Source organism: Phacochoerus africanus, chromosome 8 (assembly GCF_016906955.1).
Source record: "Phacochoerus africanus isolate WHEZ1 chromosome 8, ROS_Pafr_v1, whole genome shotgun sequence".
Classification (NCBI taxonomy): domain Eukaryota; kingdom Metazoa; phylum Chordata; class Mammalia; order Artiodactyla; family Suidae; genus Phacochoerus; species Phacochoerus africanus.
In genome coordinates, this window is record NC_062551.1 from 70,445,380 (window position 1) to 70,471,438 (window position 26,059).

Genomic DNA, 26,059 nt, shown 5'->3' on the forward strand with positions numbered 1-26,059 from the left:
GTAATTACCCAAAACCTCAATTTTCATTCGGTTTCATCTTGCAAAACATTTCATTTTCCCTGGGTGAAAACACTTCACGGGGCTCTCGAGTCAGCGGAGCAGCCGCCTGCGGCCTGCGCGGCCACCGGCCCCGGCTAGGGGGCACTTTGGCTCCGTGCTGCGGCCGCCGCCCGGGCAGCGCGTCCAGCTCAAGGTTATTCCCCTCTTGCCATTCCAGTGGTTTCGCTCGGAGCGGTGGTGGCGCCCCTCCCCCCAGTCTGGTTTTGGGGAGCCTTATTTGCCTCCTTGTCCTTGCAGAGGATCGTATTGAATGTTGGCTCCCCGAGGCTTCCTCTGCATATTAACTTGCCCCTCTCACCTGCTTGCTAGACCCTCGGCTCCTCGGAGTTGCATTTCACACTCCGAGAGCAGCTTTCTGCCAGACTCCCTCTCTCCCTTGGAGATTTCAGACGCAGCAGTCTCTGTGCTCTCTTTAGTGCTGCCTTTAGTGCTGCTTTTTTTTTGGGGGGGGGGTCCTTTTCATTTTGGTGGCTGGGGATGGCTCTCCTCAACTGGAGCCCACCTACGCATTTGCTCTCCCGCCACACTTAGGATGATTCTGACATTTCTTTTGCACGCTCATCGATTTTTCTCTCACTCTGGTTTAGGATCTGACACCCTTTGAGGGGTATTTGTGCAGCATCTTGGAATGTGGCTTGTGGTTGCCCTCCCCAGCCTGTCCCCTAGTTAGAAAGAGAGCATGTAGGAGTGAGAAAGAATGGAAAGCCTGGCTCGGACCATCAGCCGCAGATTAGAGAGGATTCTAGATGCAGAAAACCAGAATTATGTTGTCCTAGGACCCTGGATCCGAGAGTGCTTTGCCTGGAATCTCAAGGAACACGGCCTCTTTAGTGAGATATATAGCTTCATAATTAGCCCGTTGCATTTTTTCGCGAGTGCTAGCATCAGCGTTCTATGATGTGTGTCTCTGATTAACAGCTGCTTTGCAACTATTTCCTTGTGGCACCCATGACCGTATTTGTCAAGGAACTCCTGGCAGAGGACTGATTTCTTGCTAAAACACGGCGTTTCTGTTTGAAGAGGGTTCTCTCTCTCTCAGTACGGCTTGGCTTTTATAGTCCGTCCTTGTTAAAACTCGGGTTGGCTTTGGTCTAAGGCTTGTGAACAGGATTCTGGGTATCTATCTACTTTAGAGTACAAGCGGAGGAACCTTTCACAGGCAATTTAATCTTGTGAGCCGAGCACGTGTGGCGCTGCAGCTCCGGAATGGGGTTTCGGGCCTGCATGTCGGTCACTTTCTTTTGCCCTCTCGTTGTGATCTCTCTGGGTGACAAAAGGACTTGGCTTTGGTTGTTGGTGTCATTAATTTTTGAATATTTTTAATATTTTAAAACGGCTAATGAATGTTCACATTTTAGGAGAGAGATGTGTACGTCGCACACAGGAGTGCCGGAATTGGTGACATTCCAAATAAGTGTCACTGAAGACAATGCATCAGGTTTACGTGTCAGGTGCAAAGTGCTAAGGCTCCCTCCAACCCCAGGTTGGTTATTAAGCCAGCCCTGTTCTCCCGTCCCCCTCGTGCAGAAGATACAGTGTGTGTTCTGAAGACGACAGCGTGCGGGTCTCTTGGAGGAGAGTGGAAAGCACCTAGGAAGCACCTCTCAGTGAGGAGTGTCAGGGAGCTCTGTCCTCCTCACTGGGCATTGCTTATCCTACACAGCGCCTTAAACAGCATGGAGTGCACCACGCATAGTCCCCGAGTGTGCTGTAGTCCACTGATTTATACAGTTACAAATCCTGGTCCCTCAAACACACATCTCTCTCAATTGGCCAATCGTCTCGGATCCAGCCTGAAGTCCCTTCTTTTTCCCTGGGTTGCTGGCAGTCACTCCAGCATAACCACCGCCAAGACGAGAATTTGCTCCTCTTTGTACCTCGGTTTTACCTCTGGCTTGAGGTGAACATTAGCAAAATGTCCCTAGAAATGTGAAGTTGATGGTGACAGGGTTGTTATCTTTTGCTTTGGCTCGGGGAGGGGGGTGGGTGTGGGGGGAAGCCGGCCATGGGGCCATGGGGATGGGGGTGGTGGGGAACTTTGCTTCTGTTTTCTTCTGAGTTTGTCATCTTGATTTTTATGATGTCAGCTACTGGTGATTCACGGTGCTCTCTTTAAGAACGCTTTGAATACAAGAGAAGGGAGAGGAAAGCGGATTCCATATTTATCACGGACTCAGCACCAAGTGGCTTCAACAACGGCATCAGATGCTTTGCACCAGAATTTTCCCCGACTTGCTGCACGCCCACAACATGTGCAATAAAGTTCCTGTCTCCGTTTTACATCTTTGACATTGAGGCGGAAGATTTGGCCTGAATTTATGTAATTTAGTTGGGCACCAATATAACCCATGAATAGTCACATTCATCTCCTAATTAGAAAATCAAACGATAATACAGGACGGGCTGCAGGCGCCCCATCATTTCATCCAACAAAAGCGTGTTGTGTGTGTTGGCCCTCTGCAGAGGAGAGTCAGCTGAATTGCTTCATGAAGTTAATGAAAAGTGCCCAACAATAGTTGAATGAAAGATGCAAGCCAAGTGCACTGTCAGTTATCTAGTGTCTTCGGATCTCCGCATTGTGGGGAAAGGTCTTGGGAAATCTTTTACCATCCGCGGGTGACTCATAGGGCTTATCACTTTCTAGGTTGGATGGGCCCTTTCCCCACCTTTCGAAGTGCCAGGTCCTTAGGCGGAGGGAGGGGAAGAGTAACGAGTAGCCGAAGAAACAGTTAGTGACGGAGGGAGGCTTTCAGATGTTCACACTCCCGTGGAGCTGCTTATCTGGGCATCTTTCTTATAAGGCACATTATGTTGAGGCCGTTAGTTGGATGCTCTATATTTTTGCATCTGGCGTAGTGATATCGGCGCTGTTAAATATGAGCCTTGCCTGTCGCCTGCATTTTCAGACACAGATCAAGAGGAACATAAACAAGCCCCAACTATGCTTTATGTGGGTGTTTGGCGGTATTATTTTATATGGCTTGAAATTAGTGAGTGGAAACTTTAAAAGAAATTGTTCATATTTTTGCAAGTTTTAAGTGTGCCGGGACTTTGTCAAATTCCCGTTAAAATAAATATGTCAATTTCACCTCTCTTCCAAATTCATTTATCTTGCTTTTTTAAAAGGTGTTTTCTACTTTACCTGATGTTTAAATTGGATTCGCTCGTTTATGCTGTTCTTTGCTATATCCCCCACGTTTTTCTTAAATGAATTACTAATGACAGAGCACTCCATCATTCCCTCTCTACAGCCACTTTAAGGAAAGCATGGTGATCTAAACCTTTTAACCTATTAAAGATGATTTTTCCCAATTGAATCAGACCCACCACAGGTGTAATAACTAATCATTTAAACTACACCTGCTATTATGTATTTTTAAGCCATTATGCGTGTTGGATAGATGATAATTCATGTTTATTGCATTGTCCGATGGATCCGTTTTGCCTACACTAGGCTGATTAATGTATTTAAAGAAATAAGAGATGCAATTTTTAAAAAAAATTGATGGAATGCGCCAAGCACTGCATTGAGTGCACCATTAAACCCATCAGAACTTTGCTCTCTGACCAGAAATGCATATACCAAGGACTGTATTACAAAAGCAAGGTGAAACCTGTGCATTTTAGTGGTAGGGTTCTGTTTTCTTTCTTGGTCATGGAAAATTTTGGAAGGATGAAGGAGAGGTTTATGCTTAACTACCGGCGAATGACAGGCGCTGTGCTGTTAGCATCTACGCCTTCAGACCTGCTTGTCCACAGCTCCTCTGACACCTGGTACACAGGGTATGGCGCGTGGAGCCTGCCGCATGAAAGGAATGCTCTCAATGTCTTGTGTGTTTCTGAAGGTGCATTTTTTCTCCAGGTGAAGAACAGTCATCCCCGAGCCATCTGAGCCTTGACCCCATGGGGCTTGGGATGGTGTCACTGTCCACCTCTTCCAGGGCTGGGCCTCTCCTCTCGTTTTCCTCTCCTTCGCCACCTCCCCTTCCCACGTCTCCCTTTTCTCTTTGGCCTTCCCTTCTGTTCCGTCTCTTCTGCTTGTCCGCCGCCGCCGCCACCCCCACCCCCACCCCCACTTCTCTCCTCCCGTGCCCTCTTGGCCCCATTCCCTTCCCTTTTTCTCTCTTCTTTCTTTCCCTTCTCCCATCTCTTCATTAGAACACATCCGTTTTGTGGGTGTTTGTCAGCTTCTTCTTGATGTGGGGGCCGCCCGAGATGATGTGGGTTGAGGGGCTCCGGGGGTGAATATCCAGTTTGGGGTTCTAGAATCTTGAGCATTGATTTTTCTCCAGTCCCGTACTGGTTGGTCAGCATTGCAGTTCATGATGGTGTTCTTTGCAGGGTTGGACAGATTCTAACCAGTCTCAAGGCACACTCACGTGTCTTATGGCTGCCAGGCCCATAGCCGGAGGCCTGGGTTACCTAAGTTGGTCCTTGAGGGAGAGTATCTGAGGCAAGCCTCGCGTGGAGGGGTCGCGGGGAAGATGTATAAGGGGATTGCCCTGACTTTTTTCTCTCTGATATAGCCTCATATCTTTCGTTACCCAAGAAGTCTGTCTGGTCTCAAGATTAAATTCGTAAAATATTGGAAGAGAATATCTGTAACATGTATTCCATTCATAGCCCCAGTTCTTTCTGATTGAATCTCTATTCAACTGCTACCCTTAGTTTGAAGGATCTTAGAAAACTTCCTTATATTGGCCCCTTAGTTGCTTCCTTATATTTCAGCAGCAACTCGTGAGTGAACTGCAGGGCCTGTTGGCTTTACCTGTACCTTGAAACGGGATTATTCCCTTGGTTTTGATGAGATGAGTAGAGCCAGGCATTTCCAACGGCCCCTTTCCTATCGGGCCGGGTGGCATTTCCCACCCGGCGGCGGCCTTGTGTCGGGTGGAGGGCAGACAGGCGGTTGCACACGCATGCTTCGTGTGTTCAGTGACGTGAAGGTTAATGCCGTCACCAGTTTCCCATCCATCCTCTACTCGGCCCATTCGCAGAGATGAAGATTTCATTGAATAATATCATCGCCCAGGGGTCGGCAGCTAATCTGTCATTCTGTCGGCTTTTAGCCATGAAACCCCAAAGTTTGTCCTTCGAAGGTTCTTCAGAATTCAGCTCCATTGCCTGAGAGGGGCCAGCACGAGTGGCTCTGTGTGTTGTGTCTCAGACGGCCCTTCCCCGCCGGGCCGTGCTCAGGGCTCTGCCAGGCTCTGCCAGGCTCTGCAGAGGCAGCACCATCTCTTCCCTTCAGATGTTAGCAGTGTCGTTGGGGAGGCAGGGTGACCCTTAGGAGACAGTATAATTACGTCTTCAACTATATGGTAGGACACACTATAAGTACTGAAGAATTTAAAAGGATTGGGAGATCAGAGGTGGCTTGTGACTTAGGGAAGTCACCGAGGATTGAGAACATTCTACAGAAGGGCTGGGCTGCTGCTTCTGCTGTGTGTGCATTTACTCGGAGGCAGGAAAGGGAGGCCTTCTAGAAAAGGGCATAGCATGGGCACAAGCGTAGTGGCGTGGATGCGCATGGCCAGGAGAGGGCTACCTGCCGAGGAGTGAGAAGAGTCAGCTCCAATGGGGAGAACAGGAAAAGATTATTGCAGGTCTTAAGAGCCAGGCTGAGGGGATTAGATTTGATAGAATCAGATGCAGGAAGCTAGTGGGAGGTGGGGAGCCCACAGTCTTATCTGAGCAGATTTTAAGTGTGAGAAATAACTGGTTATAAATGTGACCACAGTATTGTGCTTATTTCTGTGGACCTGGGATCTGCTTGTAGGATTTTTTAATCTTGAAATGCAGACTCTTGCACTTTACTTTTCTTCTCTGTTTTATCTGCCTTCCCAGATTGCCACAGCAGTGAAGTTTCTACAGAATTCTCGGGTCCGCCAGAGCCCACTTGCAGCCAGGAGAGCATTCCTTAAGAAGAAAGGTACAGGTTCCACGTGGCCGTGGAGAGTGGCCTGCAGAAAGGGGTGGGGGACAGGGCAGGTGGAAGCCACAATATTGATGAACGACCTCCTGTAGCTGCCCCCCTGGGGTTGGGGTGGGGTAAGGGAGGCCCCAGGGGACTGCTGCCTCTCTCTGTACAGTAGGGCGGAGAGTTGAGAGGATTCAGGTAGTTGAGCACCAGCTGTGAGGCCGACGACTTGGCCCAGGACAGCCTGGCATGGGCAGTGTTCAGCAGTGGCGGCGGCAGCAGCAGCAGCAGCAGCAGCAGCAGCCACCCGTTGAATAAGACTCTGGAGGACTTCTGCTTTCTGGTCTGTTCTTCTGATGATGACCCTGGCTGCAGAATGCTTGGCTTTAGGTTAGGAGGTCAGCTTCGTCAGGAAGAATGAGGAAGAAAGAGATGAAGGACGAGGGAAATGAGATGACTAAACAAGGTCAGCTTAAGGTCAAGCGTGGGGTCACTCTGATTTACGGATTGAAGGGGCAAATTACTGGTTTTATGGTATTTCTGTAAGCAGGGATTAAATGGATCTTGACAAATTCAATATTGTCTGAAGCAGACAGAATCTATTTTGGTTTTATTGAAATTTAGGATACATTTCTTTTTTTGTGAAATACATTACCCCCCCCCCCCCAAACAAACAAAAAAAGAAATCTGACTTTTCTCCTTTGAACATTCAATTTTCTGGAAAGCTAGGACGTTGTTTAAAGCCTTTTAAATACTGTAAGGGAGGAAAGTGAGTGTCCTCCCCCCCGCCCCTGCCCCTGCCCCCCCGACAGAACTCTTTCTCACAGAGGCTGGAATGTCAGCCTCAAAATTCTGGGGTTTGGGGTTTATGTCATTAGTGGCTGAAAGGGAAGGTGGCATGGTGTGGGGGTATCTCCTAGGTCTGCCCCATGGTACCCCAGTGAAGTGATGCCGCAGGGCCAGGTCCCAGGTGGCACTCGTGGGGCTTGGGCAGCATCAGCCCAAGCCTTTCACTCACAGGCAGCTGTTTAGAGGAACCTCAAGGCCGGTCCCTGTGGCTGAGTTGGTAAGGGCGCTGGGCGCTTCCTGGCAGCATCACGCTGGCTCCGCATCAGCAGGAGATTATTAAAATTTGGAGTGCGTCGGCCGCCCCTCCACTCCGCAGCCATCATGCCGTAAAAGAGTTTTTCCTTGAAATATGTGTACCTATGGGGAGTAATTAATCATAAAAGCTTGGGGATTTCAGCTCTCTCATCAAAGCATTGAAGCTGGGGAAAGCTGAGCCTAAAAGCCGTGCTGATTACCCGGGGTAACCTGAGACAAAATCTATGGTTGCCGAGAGATCCTTCGCCCCAGTATATTGTGCAATATTATAACTGCCTGATCTTCTCTTCCACTGGCAATGACCAGTTATTCCTCATTTTCTCTCAAACGCAGCTGGGTTAGAATTTCATTTGCAGAAGGTATTTAGAGCAATTTAGAGACAAATGTCTCTGGTGTTTGCTCGGCACTTCCCCACTGCAGGCTTTGCTGAGCAGTTTGAGTATCAGGAGCTCCATCTAATCTGTTTAATTTTAATAAATCCCTGACTGGGAGAGGGAGAGAAAGAGAAAAAAAAAAGAGAAACTCTGGGACAAATAATACTTTTGAGTTAGTTGGCTAATCATTACTGTAGAGAGGAAACTGTTTGGTATAATTATTATTTGTTGCTCCTTTAAAAAATAACAACAATCAATTAATTCAACTGAGAGTGTTTACCCTGTGCTGAGAACAGAACAGGCAAAAGCCCTGCCCTCTCAGAGCTTAAATTCTACCGGGGAAAGGAAGACAAGTCAACAAATGAAAAAAACCAGAACATGTGGTTTGTCAGATGGCCGGGCGCCATGGAGGAGAAGCGGCTGGGCCGTGGGCTGGAGGGGCCGGTGCTGTGTCCGACCGGGTTGCACTCCTGCACGAGGTGCATAGAGGGTGTCCCTCGGGGAGGATGACATGTGAACGAGGACCCGAAGGAGATGAGTGCTTGTTAGTACAGAGCGAGCAGAATTCCTCCTCGACCCCCAGCGTGGCTTAGAGTTTTTAGAATTTTAGGCAGCAGCAAACTTGAGAGGCACCCTGCCCGTTTCTTCCTCTAAAGAGAACCACAGGCGTTTACCCCGTACTTACACCCGGGATCACTGGACTTAATCACCCACCTCCATTATCCTCTAAAACGCTGCTTCAGTCAGTAATTATCTATTTCCGAGTTGAATCCCAATAGGGTAAGTTCTGGCAGGACCTTTTCTGGGCAGAGAATTCCAAGGTTTGATGGGCGTCTGGGGAAGAAGAGCCCTCTGTGGATTTAAACTTCATTTTTTAAATTTCCGGCTGTTCCTAGGGTCAGGCGTACGCGATCAGTGTAGCTTGGCACCATCTCTGCTGGGTGGGCGGGGGCAGTGGGGGGAGCGGCTTTTGTAAAGGAGCCTGCAGCTGCCCTGTCCCCAGCAGCGGGTGGGAAGGAAAAGAAGCTGGTTCACTGGTCTTTGGGGCTGGGGAGCGTGTCTTGAGAGGAGGGACCGAGGTCCTGGCATCCTCCGGCATGTCTCCCCACAGGACTCATTGCAATGGTGGGTTGGAGTGCTGGCTTTGGGCGAGCTCACAGCTACTGTAGTCTTGGCTTTTCCTAGCAAATGTCACTTCAGGGAATTGCAGTGGAGCACTGCCTTGAATTATAATCTTGACTTTTTTTTTTTTTTTAATAAACATCTCTTTCCTGAAAAGGCAGAGCTAATTTTGTTTTTCTTTTAATATTATTTAATATTTAATATAGAAATTGAGGTCCCTGTAGTGCATGTCAGTTCAGTAGAAAACGAGGGTGACTTTAGGCACATCCGTGGTGTTTGTTTTATCGTGAAGCCACAGCCCAGAGCAGGGGCTTCATCCCATCCCTGCACCTGACAGGTTAAATGTGTGCTCTCTGATTTCAGGGGCCGGGGTGGGGGGAGGGAGTGAAAGCTCTTCTACAGATGGAAGAGCATTGGTTTGCAAAGGTCTTTGGTGTTTGTGTTTTTTGTTTTTGTTTCTTTGAGATCTCTTTTGGATGCTTTAAAGTCGGAATATGGAGTCATTAATGAGAAACATGAAGTTATTAGAATCATTTATCATTTTCTTTGAAGCTTGTACTGCCAGTTTGTGTAATTTACAACATTTCTTTCTTTTATCGGGAATTTTTTGGATGAAAGAGAAAAGCAGCTGTTCACCTTCAGAGTATTAGAATAAATGTTTTTGTTTTCCTTCCAACCGCTTGATTCTGCAGATGACATCAGCTGGAGAGCCAGCCACACATGAAGATAATTGGACTGTGTGTGGGGTTTAAGCCCTAATAGAACTGGTCTATATATAGAAGCAGTTCTTGCCAGGCAGGCATCCTATCTGGGGCTTTAAGCAGGCTGCAATCCAGGAGGTTAGAGTAACTTGAAAGCAGCAGTAGAATCAGTCCAGAAAGTTAGAAGCTTGGACATTGTTGCCAGTAGGCTTATGCAGATCTGACACCCTGTTCAACCACAAAATGCAGGAGGCAGTCTGCCTCCAAACACGTTTGGCAGTCTGAGTATACGGCGGGTAAAAGTGATGCTTGCTTGTGGCGGGTACCGGGATAGATGAGGTAGGGGAAGGAAGCATTGCCCATCAGCTTCCCCTCTGACATCTGTTGCAGAACAGGATTCTAGAAGGAGGATGAGCATCATCCGCTTTTCTGTGTGATTCTGCATGGCGGGGCCTGGGTAGTGCTGGCCAACCCTTGGGCTTACAGTGCCCTTGTCATGCGTGTAAGTCAAGGGCTGTCCTCTTCCTGATCTAACGGATAGATCAGGGGTCAGGGATCGTGCAGGTAAGTGAAACAAGAAGAACACACCGCCATGCTCTCTGGTTCTCAGAGGTGAAACGAGATCTGATCTTTCTTCTGTTCCTGGAAGCGGAACCCCCAGGAGCAAAACTGCCTCCTTGCTGGAAATGAACTTGAGGAAGAAACCTGACGGTCTCAACCTTGGTTGTGGGGTAGAGGTGAAGGGCTTCTCTCGCTGGAGTATTTTAAGGGGGAGTGACTTCTTACACAGATTTCAATTTAACTCTCTTTTATTACTTTTCTTTTTTATCATTTACGTCCATTTCATGAGGCAGTTTGCATGTCCTTGAATGGAATCTCGTTACCATGAAAGCTTTTTTAGCATTGATTTCATAACAGTCTTAATTTAATAGCTCCATCATTACTGAGTAGCTCTGGGAGTGGGGCCCTGGCTTTCCAGGTCACTGACCTTTTAATTACAAACCTTGTTCTGATGGCCAGGTTATCGACTGGACAGCTCCCAGCCTGTGCCCCAGGATGAAAACGAAAATAACTGTTTCCTCCCCATCTCCAGGAAAAAAAAAAAATTGTAACCTCATGTGTTTCTAAAATTAATTTTCTCCTTCAGCTTTGCTTTATAATTAATTCTTTAATGTGTCTTAGGAAAGCCAGAGTATTTTTATAACGCTGTTTTTTCGAGCTCGGGTCCAGCAGATCTCTTGGAGGGGGCGGGGAAGTGGGCCGAAGGTCTTGCCAGCTATCACCCTGTGCTTGATTGTGGCCCATTTCCTCATCCTCAGAAACTCCTGCGGCTGAGCTGGAAAGAACAGTATCGGCTCTGTGTGGGGCTCTCTGGCCCTTCTGAGTCTTTGTTAGAGAGGCATGCTTATGGCATCACGATTTAGATTCATTCCTGTATTTGCTGGAGTAATCGAGCCGCATGTATCACAGAGATTTGAAAGAGACTTCCCGTTCTGAGAAAAGACCAGGATTGGATGAGTTTTCGTACTATCTTACCTGTTAACCTTGGGTGACTGGGGCCCTCCACGCTGGGTTCTGTTCTGTTAGGAACTTGGGTTGATCCAGGTTCTCGCTCACTGATGGTGAAGAGGGAGAGAGAAAGGAGAGGACGGCGGCCAGTAAGTAGGGTGACCATCGGTTTTGGTTTGCCCAGGACTGTTCCAATTTTTGTTTTGTATTTTTCCTTTGGCCATGCCCACAGCATGCGGAAGGTCCCAGGCCAGGGATCGAACCCTAGCCATAGCGGTGACAACGCAGGATCCTTAACTGCGAGGCCACCCAGGAATTCCAGGACTGTCCCAGCTTTGTTACTGGGATTCCCACATCCCAGGCGGCCTCTCGGGCCTGGGCGAACAGGTCACCAAGCCTTCCTTGGGGGTGAGAGCTACTGAGAGACAACATGGAAGCTGGGGGAGAAGTCCACTCACAGTCGGTCCCCGTGATGTCAGCTCACCGTCGAGTGGCATCTTCCTGCTCTTGCTCTAGCCCTGCCCCTGTGTGGCTCCAGCGTGGAGAACCTCTGGGCCGGGAGTCTGTGCCCCGCAGGTGAGCGAGCGCTGCTGGAGCAGACAGGGCGTGTGTGGCAGCCACGCTTGTTCCTGAGGATGATTGAGCATCTCCATCCATCTGTTGTGAGCGGACCGGCTTCCTTCCCTGCCAGTCTTGCATCTGCATATCCGTCACCTGCTGTTCTGGACCAGCCTATTCATCACCCTGACGGGTGTTCCCCCCATCAATTTTCCTGCTCCTCTCGTTATCCAAACTTGTCTTGAACTCCACAGATTTTGCTCAGCATCCAGAATGAGAAGTAAGGCAGTTAGACCAGCTGAACGCTGTGGTTTCTCCATCTGGGGGGTGGGGAGAGCTGGTAACACTTGCTCCCCCCAGACGGCTGAGTTAAGTAGGTTTCTACATTTCACCCTGCAATGAGGGGTCAGCGGCACAGAGGAACTTGGGGGAAAAACAGCCCTTCTGCATTAACTGAGTTGTTTTGAGGTTTTCTCTGAAACTGAAGAATGACTCTTCTTATGTGCCTGCAGCAATGCTACAAAGAAAAGCAAAGTGACGCTGTCATGTACAGTAGTAGTATTTTTTTAAGTTTTTTTGTCTTTTATTTTTTGAAAAGGTAAGATATTTACATGGTTTCAAAAATGCAGACGGTAAAGAAGGCTAGACAGTGAAGACTGTTTCCTGTCATCTCTAGCCCCCCCACCCCCCCGCATCCTCTTTCCCCAGAACGCTACTATTAAAGGTTTTTATGTAGCATTCCAAAGATGATCTAGCCATATGACAGCATGTTAATATTTATTAACAAACACTTTTTAAATACAATAGCAGCATATTTCTTGCTTTATCTTATACTTGCAATAGTGTCTTGCCACTTTAATGCATATAGATTTGCCTCACTTTTGATGGCTGCATAGTATTCCAGTGTCATAATCTTTTTTTTTTTTTTGCATCAGTCCCAAATTAGTGGATATTTAGGTTGACATTTAAGTCTTTTGCTGTTTCCAACCATGCCTAAGTGAATATTCTCGTGTGTGTGTTGGTGAACATGTGTTAATTTGACACTGAGCTAAATAAAGTCAAAGCATTTTCTATGTGGTAAGTAGGCTGTGCTCTGTTTTTCTTAAAAATTTCAGGAGATCACGTCCCTCCTCCCCTCAAAAGAATACAGAACCATTTTATAATATAAACATGACTCTAGGTATGAAGAAATTTATAAGTGAAAAAAGACATTTAATAAATTGTTATTAATGGAGTTCCTGTTGTGGCTCAGTGGTTAATGAACCCAACTAGGAACCATGAGGTTGTGGGTTCGATCCCTGGCCTTGCTCAGTGGGTTAAGGATCTGGCGTTGCCATGAGCTGTGGTGTAGGTCACAGACGCGGCTCGGATCCCGCATTGCTGTGGCTGTGGTGTAGGCCGGCAGCTACAGCTCCAATTAGACCCCTAGCCTGGGAACCTCTATATGCCGCTGGTGCGGCCCTAGAAAAGACACCAAAAAAAAAAAAAAAGCCAAAAAAACCCAAAATAAATTGTTATTAACATTTAGCACAGATTTGGATTCTGAGGGGATGTTCTGGCCATTGGTTACATAAAAAAATGCTTTTTTTTTCCCTAAAACAATCCCTTTTTACCCATTTTTTGAAGGGGTGGGATGCATAAGTTTAAATTTTGATTCAAAATAAATATTCGCATAAATAGACAGCTTCGGAAACTTGAAAGCTAGTATCTGTTTTCCGATGAAGTACAGCCCTTCAGCATCTGTAGGGGGTTGGTTCCAGGACCCCAAGGATATCAGAACCCACGGATACTCAGGTTCCTCATGTGAAATGCTATTTGCATATAACCGACATGATCCTCTTGGACACTTTAAATCATCTCTAGGTTACTTATAAAAAACCCAATAAAATTTAAATGATGTGTAAGTAGTTGCTTGTGCTTGGCAAATTCAAGTTTTGCTTTTTGGAACTTGCCGGAATTTTTTTCCCCTGAATACTTTTGACCCATGGTTGGTTGAATTTGTGGCTGTGAGACCCATGGATATGGAAGGCTGGCTATATACACTCGTCCCTCAGATTCCAAATGGGATTGGTTCCAGGACCTGCCAAGGACACCAAAATCTGTGGAAGCTCAAGTCCCATATTCCGCCCTCTGCATCCGAGTTCCCCATCCATGGACTCAGCCCACCTCGGATCGTGTAGTACTATTTGATGTGCAGTACATGTTTTTTTGAAAAAAATGTGCACATACGTGGACCTGCACAGTTTAAACCTGTGTTGTGCAGGCGTCCGCTGTATGGCTTACTTTTCTTTTGTTGTTATTGGATGTATTATGAGTCCTGGGCCATTGGTTATGGGGTCAGCCTTTATTTAGTACCTGTTGTGTGCAGAGTATTAATGCCTTAGGCACTTCATGAAAGGAAGATGAAGTACTTGTACTACAGAACAGGAGGCTCATTAGAAGGAGCTGGGACTGGATGCTGAGGGCTTATCCACCATGTCCAGGGATATCCGGGAAATAGAGCAAGGCCTTGGACGTCAGCACAGTTTGACGAGGGAGCAGTGGAATATAAAGCCCAGTGGGCCTGTGAGCCCCTCAAGGGTGGTGACCGTGTCTCACTCTTCCTGGCATCCTCAGCATCGGTGGAGTGGCCTCACTCAGGCTGGTCAACGAGGGGTTAAGGGGCTGGATGACGAGAGTTAGACACTTACTGGGGAGTTTCAAGTGGATGTCAGTATTTCTTCAGCCTGCAGTTTATTCATTTATTCAGCCCTGTATACGCGTAGGTAGTTTGAGAATCACTAATGACCCATATGTTTTTACCAATACTCCAGTGTTTACAGAAGCAGTGTTCATATGCAGTTCTTTTGTCTTTAGTCTTATGGAATCCAGTGGCAACACTCTTTTTTCAAGGTTACTTAGGTCAGCAGAGCTCAGTTTTGACACTGAGGGAGGCGGTCAGTATAAATGGTCAGAGAGGTGCGGGAAGGGCACCTTTAGTGGAGGCTCGTGCGGAGACGTGGGTGCAGTTAGCTGGCTCTGCACATGGGGTCTTCGAGGAAGAGAACTGGGGTTGGTTGAGATGGGCAGGGAGGGAGGAGCTGGCGCTTGAACTCCGTTGTTTTTTTTTGTCTTTTGTCTTTTTATAGCCACACCTGCAGCATATATAAGTTCTCAGACTAGGGGTCGAATCAGAGCTGTAGCTGCTGGCCTCCACCACAGCCACAGCAACGCGGGATCTGAGCCGAGTCTGCAACCTACACCACAGCTCACAGCAATGCTGGATCCTTCACCCACTGAGTGAGGCCAGGGACTGAACCCGCAACCTCATGGTTCCTAGTTGGATTCGTTTCCTTTGCGCCACGACAGAACTCCTGGACTCAGTATTATAAATAACAATTTGCAGCACTTTTCCTCTCTTTTTCTTTTCTTTTTTTTTTTAAGGTTGTACCTGCAGCATATAGAATTTCCTGGGCCCGAGGTTGAATTAGAGCTGCAGCTGGGGCCTGTGCCCCAGCCATAGCAACATCGGCTCCAAGCCACATCTGTCACCTATGCTGCAGCTGGCAGCAATGCTGGATCCTTAACCCACTGAGCGAGCCCAGGGATCAAACCTGCATCCTCACAGAGACAACATTGGGTCCTTAACCCACTGAGCTGCAGTGGGAACTCCTTGACAGCACTTTTTCTTTTTAACTTTTATTTTATTTTATTTTTGGCCACATCCATGGTAGATGGAAGTTCCCAGGCCAGGGATCGAACCTGTGACAAGGCAATGCAGTGACAACGCCAGATCCTTAACCTGCTGTGCTACAAAGGAACTTCCAACAGCACTTTTTGAACCAGTGGAAACTCCATGAAACTGTATTTGAGGCCATTACTCTGGGCTCTGCATTTAAACTGAGTTGGCTGGCGGTCATAAGACCAGAAGAAGGTCCTGCCAGGTCCATTGTTAGCTGTGGAGGATGTGGGCATGGAAGATAGCAGTAGAAATGGAAATAGAAATGACTGCACATTTATGTAGAGAACGTTATGGCTTACAAAACACATATATTAGTTAATCTCACTATAATCCTCTATGTAAGAGGCACGTTAATAGATACTCATTGAATGGATGAGTACATGATTTAATGACTCTCCCATTTTACAGATGAGGAAACTGAGGCTCAGAAAGGTCAAGCAGTGCAAATTAGTTGGCAGAAATAGAACTAGGACTATGTCTTCTGACTAGAGTTCTTTGGACTGTACCTCTGGAGAGGAAGGACAGAACCGCAGACCTTTAGAAACAAGCAGTAAGCCCTGTTCAAGAGTAGACTGGATGTGTGAGGTGAGGGAGACGGGACCAGAGATGCCCCTCAGTGTTGTTTTATTGTGTCACGCAGCTTTATTGAGGTATAACTGACATGCGTGGGACTATACATATTTGATTTGTACAATTTCAGACTTTTGACCTGTGTACACATACCTGCGAGACCATGGTTGTAATCAAGGTAATGAACACACTGATCCTCCTCCAGGTGTTGCTCATGCTATTTCCTAATTCCTTCCTCCTGCCCCCCTTCCCCCAACATGTCCTGTTTCCCAGGCATGCATGGTCATGCTTTCTTTCACTGTAGATTTGTTTGCATTTTCTAGGGTTTTATGTAAATGGAATCATATAGTGTGATCCCTTTTCTGGTCTTTTTTTTTTTTTTTTTCTTTTTAAATTCAGCACGATTATTTTGAGATGCATCCATGTTGTTACATGTAGTAGTGGTTCATTCCTTTTTCTTGCTGCATAGTATTCCATTGTTTTGATATACTATGGTTTATCCATTCATCTGTTGATGGACATTGGAGTTGTTTCCAGTTTTTAGCTATTAAAAATAGAAGCTGGCTATTAATAAATCTTGTAGGGACCTATAATTCATTCTCCCTTGGGCCGGTCCTGAAGGGTAGAATGTTTGGATCATGTGATTGGTGTATGTTTAACTCTGAAATTTCCAAGTTTTTTTCAAAAGTGGTTATACCAGAGTTCCTGTCGTGGCTCAGCAGTTAATGAATTTGACTAGCATCCATGAGGATGTAGGTTCGGTCCCTGGCCTTGCTCAGTGGGTCAAGGGTCCGGTGTTGTCCTGAGCTGTCTGGAGGTTGCAGATGCGTCTTGGATCTGGCATTGCTGTGGCTGTGGTGTAGGCCAGCAGCTATAGCTCTGATTCGACCCCTAGGCTGGGTACCTCCATATGTCTCAGGTGCAGCCCTGGGAAGCCAAAAAAAAAAAAAAAGAAAAGAAAAAAAAAAAGAAAAGGTGGTTATACCATTTTATATTCTCACCAGTGATTGTACTAGGGTTTTGAGCCTGAAGAGGGGGAAGCAGCAGGTGTTATATTTGTAATTTGCTTCCAGTAGCAACACTGCATGGCTTTGGAAGCCTTCTCAAGAGTGACTAAGTAATAGGTCAGGTTTCAGATACTTCAGCTTGGGAGTAATCGGGCATAGACAGCCTGGGTTCAAATCCCAGCTTCACTGCTTTCTGGCTGTGCGGCCCTGATAAAATACTTAACCTTACTGCGCTGTGGTTTCTTTATCTGTAAAATGGGGTTAATGATGGCCTTTACTGCAAAAGGTTCTCGTCAGAATTAAATGAAAAGAATGTGCACAGCAGAGTGCCTGGTCCTGAACTAAGGGCTTATTTAACGATGACGACACATCCTCTTAGAGGGTATGTTCTTAATGGGCTGTAATCATTTTGCTGTAATGTTATGTTAAAAAGATAAACTTGTTGGTGTCATAAAAATTCATGCAACAGGAACCTCTAGGAATTCTGAGCAGAGGGAGATTTAGTATAAGAAGTTAGGAGTTTCCTTACTTATTGAAAGGGCTGGAGGAGTGGACACAAGGCCAGGTCTCCGGGATGGACTTCCAGAACATTGAAGGACTAACTTGCTGGGAAAGCTGCTTCCTCTGCTCAGCCAGGAAAGCGGGAACGGGAGGCTAGCGCTGGAACATTTGCGTTCAGGCACACACCCTTTTAGCTGTGTTCCAGAGATCAGGAAGTCACTGCTGCCACCGCTGCATTGTGTCCTGACGTCCCTCAAAACAGTGACAAAACATTGGAATATGAACTTGGCTTCTGCCTCTGTCACAGTTGCCTCTTGGCTCCCATGAATAAAACTGGAGGCTAGAGATGGGACTCTGCAGTGGGAAACCTTGGTGCCTCCAGGATTTTGCTTTGACTATCTGCTGATGTTTGTCAAAAGCAGTGGGTGCAGGAGTTCCCATCATGGCTCAGTGGAAATGAGTCTGACTGGTATCCATGAGGATGCAGGTTCCATCCCTGGCCTCCCTCAGTGGGTTAAGGATCTGGTGTTGCCGGGACCTGTGGTATAGGTCTCAGATGCGGCTCAGATCTGGCATGGCTGGGGCTGGGGCTGGTGGCTGCAGCTTCAATTTGACCCCTAGCCTGGGAACCTCCATATGCCGCAGGTGCGGCTCTAAAAGAGCACCCCCCACCCCCGCCAAAAAAAAAAAAAAAAAGGCAGCGGGTGCCGGTCTTTGGCCTCCTTTCCACTTTCTGAAGCACTTGGGAGTGCTCCTAATTCCCATCCAGAGCTCCATCGGCCATGGAGTCTGGGAAGTGTTGCTTCTAGCATCACAGCCTCTCTGATACCAAAGTCCTCCTAGGAAGACATGGGAATGGATGCTGAGTGCCATCAAAGGAATCCATAGAAGAAAAGGGCTCATAAATGCAACACAAGTGCCCCAAACCAGGATACAAGCACATTTATATCACAGGCCTCTTTCTTTACTGAAGGCTTAACTTGGTATTTAGACAATAGCCAGCAAAATGAGGGAAGAATTCCTTTTGCTCCAAACCATGCTGGTAAAAAGGAGTCAGCCAGAAGGGTGTGTGTGTTTTCAGTCTGGAAGCGGGTGGCAGTGGTTTATTTGTAAATCTAAAGTGTTTCATTCAACACAGAGCAAACTGTATGTGTATATGAGGGAAGGATACTTTTTTAGTCAACTGTTTTGGTTGCTTTTGAGAAGAGCTGGGCCTTTGGTTATTAAGAAGAGCAGTAGTGATGTATCTTCAGTTTGTCCAGGAGATAAATATTGATGTGTTCTACATCACCACTGGCTTTCTGCGATGGTTTTGAGAATACTCGTCCCTCCTTTCTGGCCTCACTTGAGGATGGGAGTTGTTCTAATGAGATTTGTCTGCTTAAGGGCGGGCAAGGGAGTTTTCACCAGAGGGACCATCTGGTATGTGGGTCTGTTGGGGCTGTTGGAAAACGTTGGAAGTAGACACTTTGGAAACTTAACATAAGGTACAATTTAAGGCCATCTACTGAAAAATACTTTATGTTGAGTGGACTAGAATTAAATTTTTAAATAACTTTGGGAGTTCCCATTGTGGCTCAGTGGTAATGAACCTGACTAATATCCATGAGGATGCGGGTTCGATCCCTGGCCTCGCTCAGTGGGTTAAGGATCTGGTGTTGCTGTGAGTCATGGTGTAGGTCACAGACATGGCTTGGACCCCACGTTGCTGTGGGTGTGGCATAGGCCATCAGCTGCAGCTCCGATTTGACCCTTAGCCTGGGAACTTCCATATGCCGTGGGTGCGGCCCTAAAAAAAAAAAAAGTAAAAATAAATAACTTTGGAGAGTATTCCTTCATTTACTAATCCATTGTTATTAACATTTCTGAGCCTGTGCCTTATAAAAATAAATTTATCTGCTGCTGCTCTGTGTGTATATTAAAGCGTATCTGATTCATGGAGCCTAAGTTAGTGTACTTTTATTTTAAATATGCTTTTCATTATAGGCTTGCTGGGTTGGTCGATCGATGGCTTTATATTCTTTCCATTTTTGAAGTAGAAGTAACTCACTAAAGGCCCTCAGTCAGTGGAGTGATGAAGCTCGCGCTCTCTCCTTCTCTCCACACGCACACAAACGCACGCACATGCGTGCGTAAGCTTATATTTAAATCGTGCTAAGAACAGAATAACTACTGATTCTTCCCTTCCGACTCTAAACAGATGTGTGTTTGGTTTCTAAAACATTCTGATAGGAGCTGGTCTCCTCCGATCTCACTCAGCTCTTACCTCTTTCATCAGACAGAATACTTGGGAATGCTCTAGTCTCTTACTGTTAATTATTCTTTTTAGTTTTAAAGCCCTTTAAAGTAATCTTTCTGTAATTAGATTGTTGAGTAGACTGTCTTTAGTAATATGGTGGTCTTTAAATTTTGTGTAGATTTTCAGTTTGTTAAATGATTGCAAAGGCTTTCATTCATAAAGTTGAAGTTTACCTTATCATGGCATTTCAGGGGAAAAAAATCAGGACCCTCTGTGATAAATTAAATATCACAACCACATAAATGTCATCTTTTCAATGAAACCTACAGTGCATAGGAATGGGACTCTCTTCTACTCCGTTTTTGGCTTCAAGCTGGATCTGTACGCTTAACCAACAAGAAAAATATTTTACCACCAACAGTGGTGAACCTGTGAAGCTGAAGAACAAAGCCATACCCTCTCCTGCTTTGTGAGTCACAAACAGAATTGTCAATTAAATTGTTCTAATTGCAAAATTTGGGGTCTTGGGCAAAAGAACACAGGTTGAGTTTGAAGAAGAGGCAGTTAAAAAAATCAGTTTAACTTTCAAATGGAGCTAATTTGTACAGAATGTAATTGGAAGAGAATAAATATGGAGCTTCATGATCTCTTTTGAGACCATTTCTGGTATTTACTTACTTTTTTTTTTTTTAAATCAAAGACTGTCCTTTAGGCAGTTCTGAAAAGAGGAGACTAAGTACTAAAACAGAAATAACGGAAAATAGCACTCTTTTTTGGAAGACCTTAATACCTTATTTTGAAAGATTTTTACCATTCATTGATTCATCCGTCTAGGTATTTATTGAGTGCGTGTTTTTTACCGTGCTGGTCCTGGGACTGAGACTATGAGGGTAAATAAAACAGCTTTCTGGGGTGGAGACAGACTCCCACAGAGAAGTGAAATGGGCAGAACTGTTCCATGTCCTCTGGGTGCTGGGATAGAGAATATAGGGAGGGCAGAGGAAGGTTCGCTTCAGCAGAGTTGCTGAAACTAGAATGTGAAGAGCAAGAGCATCGGCAGAGGGACCCTCAGCCCACAGACCCTGAGGCAGGAAAGGGGTTTGATTTGATCCAGGAACCCCTGGTGGGATTGCAGTTGTGAGTGAAAAAGAAGAGTGACATCTTATTAGCTTCCATCTGGAGATGCCATTGGGAAAAAAGGTCCTGTTGGCGTTTCATGTCCTCCAGTCTAGAATCTTTCATATCACCAGTTACGAAATTCAGCTCTATTCACTAAGCATCCCTAGTCTGCTGGGTGCCATGCTAAGTGCAGTGGCGGCACAAGTGGTCCAGGCCCTCAGAGAACGTGGTGAGGAGATAGTAAAACTACTCAGTAATGCAGTTACTGAAATTTATAAACAAGCCCGAGATGATCTGATACAGACTGTTTAATAACCACTAGCACATGTATTCTGCCTTGCATTGTAAAAGCATTCTCACCTGCCTTTGCTCAGTGACTCTTCACAGTAACCCCAGACATTTCCTCAAAAACAAAAACAAAAACAAAAACGTGCACTTAAATGGCGAGTCTTACAGGAGTCCACCAAATTTGAGGAAGGGGTCTCTGTCATCACTGAGTCTGGATTTCATTTTTCTTTTTTTCATGGCTGCACCTACGGCACGTGGAAGTTCCCAGGCCTGGGATTGAGTCCGAACTGTAGCTGTGACCTACGGAACACCGGATCCTTTAACCCACTGTGCCGGGGCAGGGATTGAACCTGTGCCTCTGCAGCACCCTAAGCCTCGGTTGAATTCTTAACCGACTGTGCCACGTGGGAACTCCGAGTCATTGAATTTCAAGTGCATCGTCTGCTCGTGTGGACCAGGGCAGTCTCCCTGAAGAATCACAGTGTTAGAAATGAAATTATTTATTTTATCCATACCTTTTCATATGCATTTCTATTATCAGGAATAGATGATGCATTTAATTTTATTTCCTCCTGGACATTTTCTTGCTGCCTTCCATGAGGGCTTTAACCCAGAGAGTCGATTCTCGTGTTCCAGAAGAGGAAGGCTTGGATTTGCAGATGGTGGCTCCGTCAGTGGATGCTGTTGACTTTGTTGTTCTGTACGGAGGCTTTTATCAGGACAGCAAAGGGTAAATGGGGCGATCTCTGCTCCGGTGGAGAGGTCGAATGGTTACATTACACAGTCTTCTGGAGCATCTTGCAGCAAATACATGGGTTATATTAAAAATTGCAATCATATCATTTTTTATAGTAAATTGCTGACCTTATGCAGTGGAATCAGCTTTATTGAATTTCGCCAAAAATGCGTTTATAATTCTGCCATACACACATGATATTCATGTCCTTGCTGTCCATGTGGAAATGTCCCTTTTTATGATGTTAAACAAATTAAATCGACTTTCTCCTGAGCTGCTGTGCCTCACCTTTAAGATCCACTCTCAGGAGTCGAACCGCCCTCAGCTCGGATGTGAGCACGGAGAACACTGGAGTCGGTGCGTTAGGAAGCCTTGCCCCAGCGGCACGGCTGTGGCCTTGCGATGATTTCCAGGTGGTTCCAGGGCAGTTAATGTATGTAGTGTATGCTGAATGCTAACAAGGCCTTACCGTAATTACTTTCTTCATTTTGAGGACAGGGTGGGTATTTGAAAGGATTTCATGGTGAACCAAGAATACACAGGTACAGTGGGTTCTCAGCTATTTGCTTGTGAATATTTATTGCAAAAATTTCACCTTAAGCCAGTTTTCCTTTAATTCTCTGTAGCTGTGCTCCCTTTCTAGCCAGCGTGGGATCAGGGATGCAAACTCATTTTAAGGTTAGTCTAACAGAAGCACAGTCAGGAAGTTATAATGCCTATTTAAATGAAACATGAGTTTTTAAGCTGTCTGCTTTTTGGAATCATTTGCTGTGAGTGTATTTCTCCTTTCCATACATCTGTTGTCTACATATCTGTATACATGCTAGTTCCCAGACAGTTTCGCATACAGAGGCAGTACGATAGGGTGGAAAAATCATCCATCCACTAACCATTTATTAAATGTGTGTTTTCTTCATATCCCACCATTTGTGCTAAGCAGTGAAAATACAAAAATAAGATCTTAAATTAGTGATCTAGTGTGTTCCACGGTATGCAGACAGGCAGAGGCTGTGTTATAAAATATTATAGGTGCTAGAATAGGTATGCATAGAGAAGAGGGAGTGGTCACTTTCGTGGTGGGTGAGGAGGACTAGTGGGGAAGGGTTGGAAAACTGAGGTTGCCCTTCCAGGAGTCTGGCAAGAGGATTAGTTGTCTTTAGGGCTTGGGGAGTGGAGATGACTTTAATCCATGCTGGGATGGGATGGGAGTGCAGTCTGCAAAGTGAGAAGTGATTCCAAGAGTCAGGAAACAGGCTGGTTGGTACATTGGAGGGGTAGGCAACGGTCAGAACGTGTTAACATAAGGGTTTGGATTGTTTTCCCCCCAGGGGCATTTGTGTGTGTGTGTCTGTGTCTTTTTAGGGCCACACCTAAGGCATATGGAAGTTCCCAGGCTAGGGGTCCAATTGGAGCTACAGCTGCCAGCCTGCACCACGGCCACGGCAACGTGGGACCTGATCCTCGCCTGCGACCTACACTCACAGCTCGCAGTCTTTCCACTGAGTGAGGCCAGGGATCAAACTCCCACCCTTATGCATACCAGTCGGGTTCATTGCCGCTGAGCCACAGTAGGAACTCCAAGGGTGTGGATTTTATTGCGTGGACAGTGCAGAAACCATCACAGAGTTTTATGCGGAGTAGTAATGGGTTCTATTTATGTTTCAGAAACCTCACTCCTTAGGTGGGGTGGGTGGTTGGGAGTTCATTACAGGAATTCAGGTGAGAAGGGCATTTGTAGGCATGGAAAGGATGATGAATTGGGGAGAGTGAAGATGTAGACTCTGCAAGAATTGGTGGCTAAATGGATTCAAGGTGTGAAGGAGAGGAGGCATCGGAGCTCACTAGCGAGGTTTTGGAGGAGAGCAGGTCAAGGAGGAGGAAGAGTGCTGGAGCTGGAGTCAGACAGCCAAGGGAGAGAGGCCTGGAAGGGAAGCCCTGGAGCCTGGAATGTGGCCGGTGATTCTGCAGTTGGAGCACCACAGACAGGCGGTATCACTGTCATCATCAAGATGTGCAGCGTAGGTCCCCTGGCTTTCAGAGTTGCGTCCACAGGGTGACTGTTAGGCTTACTCTCTTCACATAGACATGGTTAAGTGGTTTCACTGAAATCTGAGGCTCTCTAAAGCAAGAGAAGCTGGCATCTGGGAAGCAAGTGTTATTTTATCTGGAAATGGCTTCTGAGTGAGAAGCCTGTCACTGCTTCCTGGTGAAACCCACCTCTGCTGCCAAGGAGAGGGTCCTCCTGAATCGGACCATGATTATCGTGGGCGCTGCCCCACCTGGCACTGAGAACTCGTCCTCCAGAAAGCTCCTCTCTCCTCGCGCCCTGCTCCTTATTTGCTTGTTCCTGAGCTTGTCCGTTTCTATCATGTTTGTATGTGTTTCCACTGATCTTTCGTCCATGACAGGCGGCTTTGCTGACGTGGCCTCCAGGGGTTCCAGGGCCTCCCTGCTCACTGTGTGACACGGTGGTTACAGTGACCTGACCCTGCAGGTGCCTTGGTTTTCTGGTAGCAGATGGCTTTCTCGGTACCTTAACTCTTACAAATCGATGAGTCAGAGGGGTGAAAAGGTGTGGAGCTAAAGGCAGAGAGCCAGCAGTCAGAAGCCCCAGCAAGAGTGAGGGTGAAGAAGACTCGGTTAGTAAACGGATCAACTTCCCGGGGGACCCCAGAGCACGGCTGGTGACCTTGGTCGCCGGGAAGAGGGATGAAAAGGGCATTTCACATCCTCAGGGTCGCCCGCTGGTCCAGCCCTCCCCAGGGCTCTCAGGCATTGTAGCTGGAGTCGCCTTCCTTTCAAAGGGCTGCAGCCTCAGACTGCCCATGCACCTGTCTGGTGCCGTGCCTGAGGTCCACGTTGACGTGTGTCGGCCCTGAAACGTGATCGGAGGTTTTAAAAGCGTGTAGGTGGTGCGCTTGTAGTAAAGTGTATCCGAAAGCTGACTACTTCTCTGTAGCTGCCTTGCTCAGTTGGCTTTTGTCCAGTCTTTCCATGGAAAATTGCCTCCTTGCTTGATTTGGGGCCGCTTTAAAGCTTCTGCTTGACATCTCTGGAGCTCAGCCCTCCTGTCTCCTCATTAAAACCACCTGCAGGACGGACCCCTTCCCCCAGCTTAACACCAGCCGGACCTCGTCTCTCATTGACCATTTCTGTCTGAGACAGTCACTGTAATAGTTCACTTGGGTGGCTTTCACCTCTTCCTTCTGCATTTTTTTTTTTAAACTTTAAACGTTAAATTTAAAAAAAACTAATGAGTGGTTTGGCCCTTCGGTATTGTTACCCATTCACCTCTGGTAGACTCTTCAATACATTATCTAAAGTGCCTTTCTCCTTCCCTTTGTACATGGTGAGGAGAAGGATGGGGAAAAGTACAGGGAAAAACATGTTAAAACATGATTTTCAGTGTAAAACAAGAGAAGGAAAAATCAGTGTTTAAGGACACCCAAAAAAAGCACCCTCATTATGGAAATTAAACGACAGCATTTAACCTATCAGAATGTTCTGCATGCGTGAGACAAGCCAGGGAGCTGTGCTTTTGAAATTAGAGCTCTAATCCGCAGGGAAGGGAATAGTTAAATAATTTGTTTTCGAGGTTCGAGAGCCGAGCGGGGAAGGCGTGGGTGCGTGTGCGCGTGCGCCGGCGGCGGGGCGCGGGCGTGTTTACCGGGAATGCCCTGGAGGTCGGTACTTATCAGCACCTGCGGGCTGTCAAGAAGCACACGAGCCGCCGATGCCCGTTCGTTAGGGTTTCAGCAGAGTCCCGGCCTCACCTGCGGCCGGGCGTTGCATCAGAACGGGAGAACTTGCTTCATGCTGGCCCTCTGGGGAGAACAGGAATAGATTTGAGAGACAGGATGAGACAGCCGGAGAAAGAGACACAGGAATCAGGGGAAGGAAGAAACCGGGGTAACTCTGAGGAGTGTGCGTGGCACAGACTCTCCAGGACAAAGCCTTCAGCCTTGTTGGGCTGGCACTCACGGAGGGCGGATATTCCCCAGGGCACAGGGCAAAAGGGGGCCTGGTTTAGAGGCAGCCTTCTCCACTCAGGCACCTTCTGCCCTCGCTGACTGCGGTTGGCCGGGTCCCTCCTGGGCCCTGAGGCAGTGGGGGAGTTATGTGAATGATAGAGATTAGTGATGTGTCCTGTCTGCCCCCTTTAGTGGCATCGCCTTTGCTTTCTGTACCCCAGCTGGAGTTTGTGGCTTTGTTCACGCCCTGCCCCTCTGGAAGGCGTTTCTCCCTAGATATTCCCAGGGCTCGGCAGCTGCAGTCAGAATTCCACAGGATAGGCTGACACGCAGCAGAGGGGAGCCAGGCCATCTGTCCCTGCACCCCTCATTAGGGGATGTGCTGTGCTCTTCCGTGGCTTGGGGTGGGAGCGCTGATACACATGTGGTCTTTTCAGGCTCCCAGTCCCTGTGGTCTCTGTGAGAGCAGGAAGGGTTTCTATTATACTAATAAGGAGCCCTGGGGACGCCGGGTACAGTGTGATAAGCGTCCCCTTGGAGGGCCAGAGGCAGTCGGTGT

At 47.0% G+C, this 26,059-nt stretch overlaps 1 protein-coding gene across 1 annotated transcript in view; it reads left to right on the forward strand.

Moving 5' to 3' along the window:
• Positions 1 to 26,059, forward strand: part of PEX14 (peroxisomal biogenesis factor 14) — a 137,839-nt gene that overhangs the window by 50,501 nt on the left and 61,279 nt on the right. Inside the window, exon 3 of the mRNA XM_047791739.1 lies at positions 5,908 to 5,992. Coding sequence (XP_047647695.1) covers positions 5,908 to 5,992 — 85 coding nt within the window. The remainder of the gene's footprint in view (positions 1 to 5,907; positions 5,993 to 26,059) is intronic.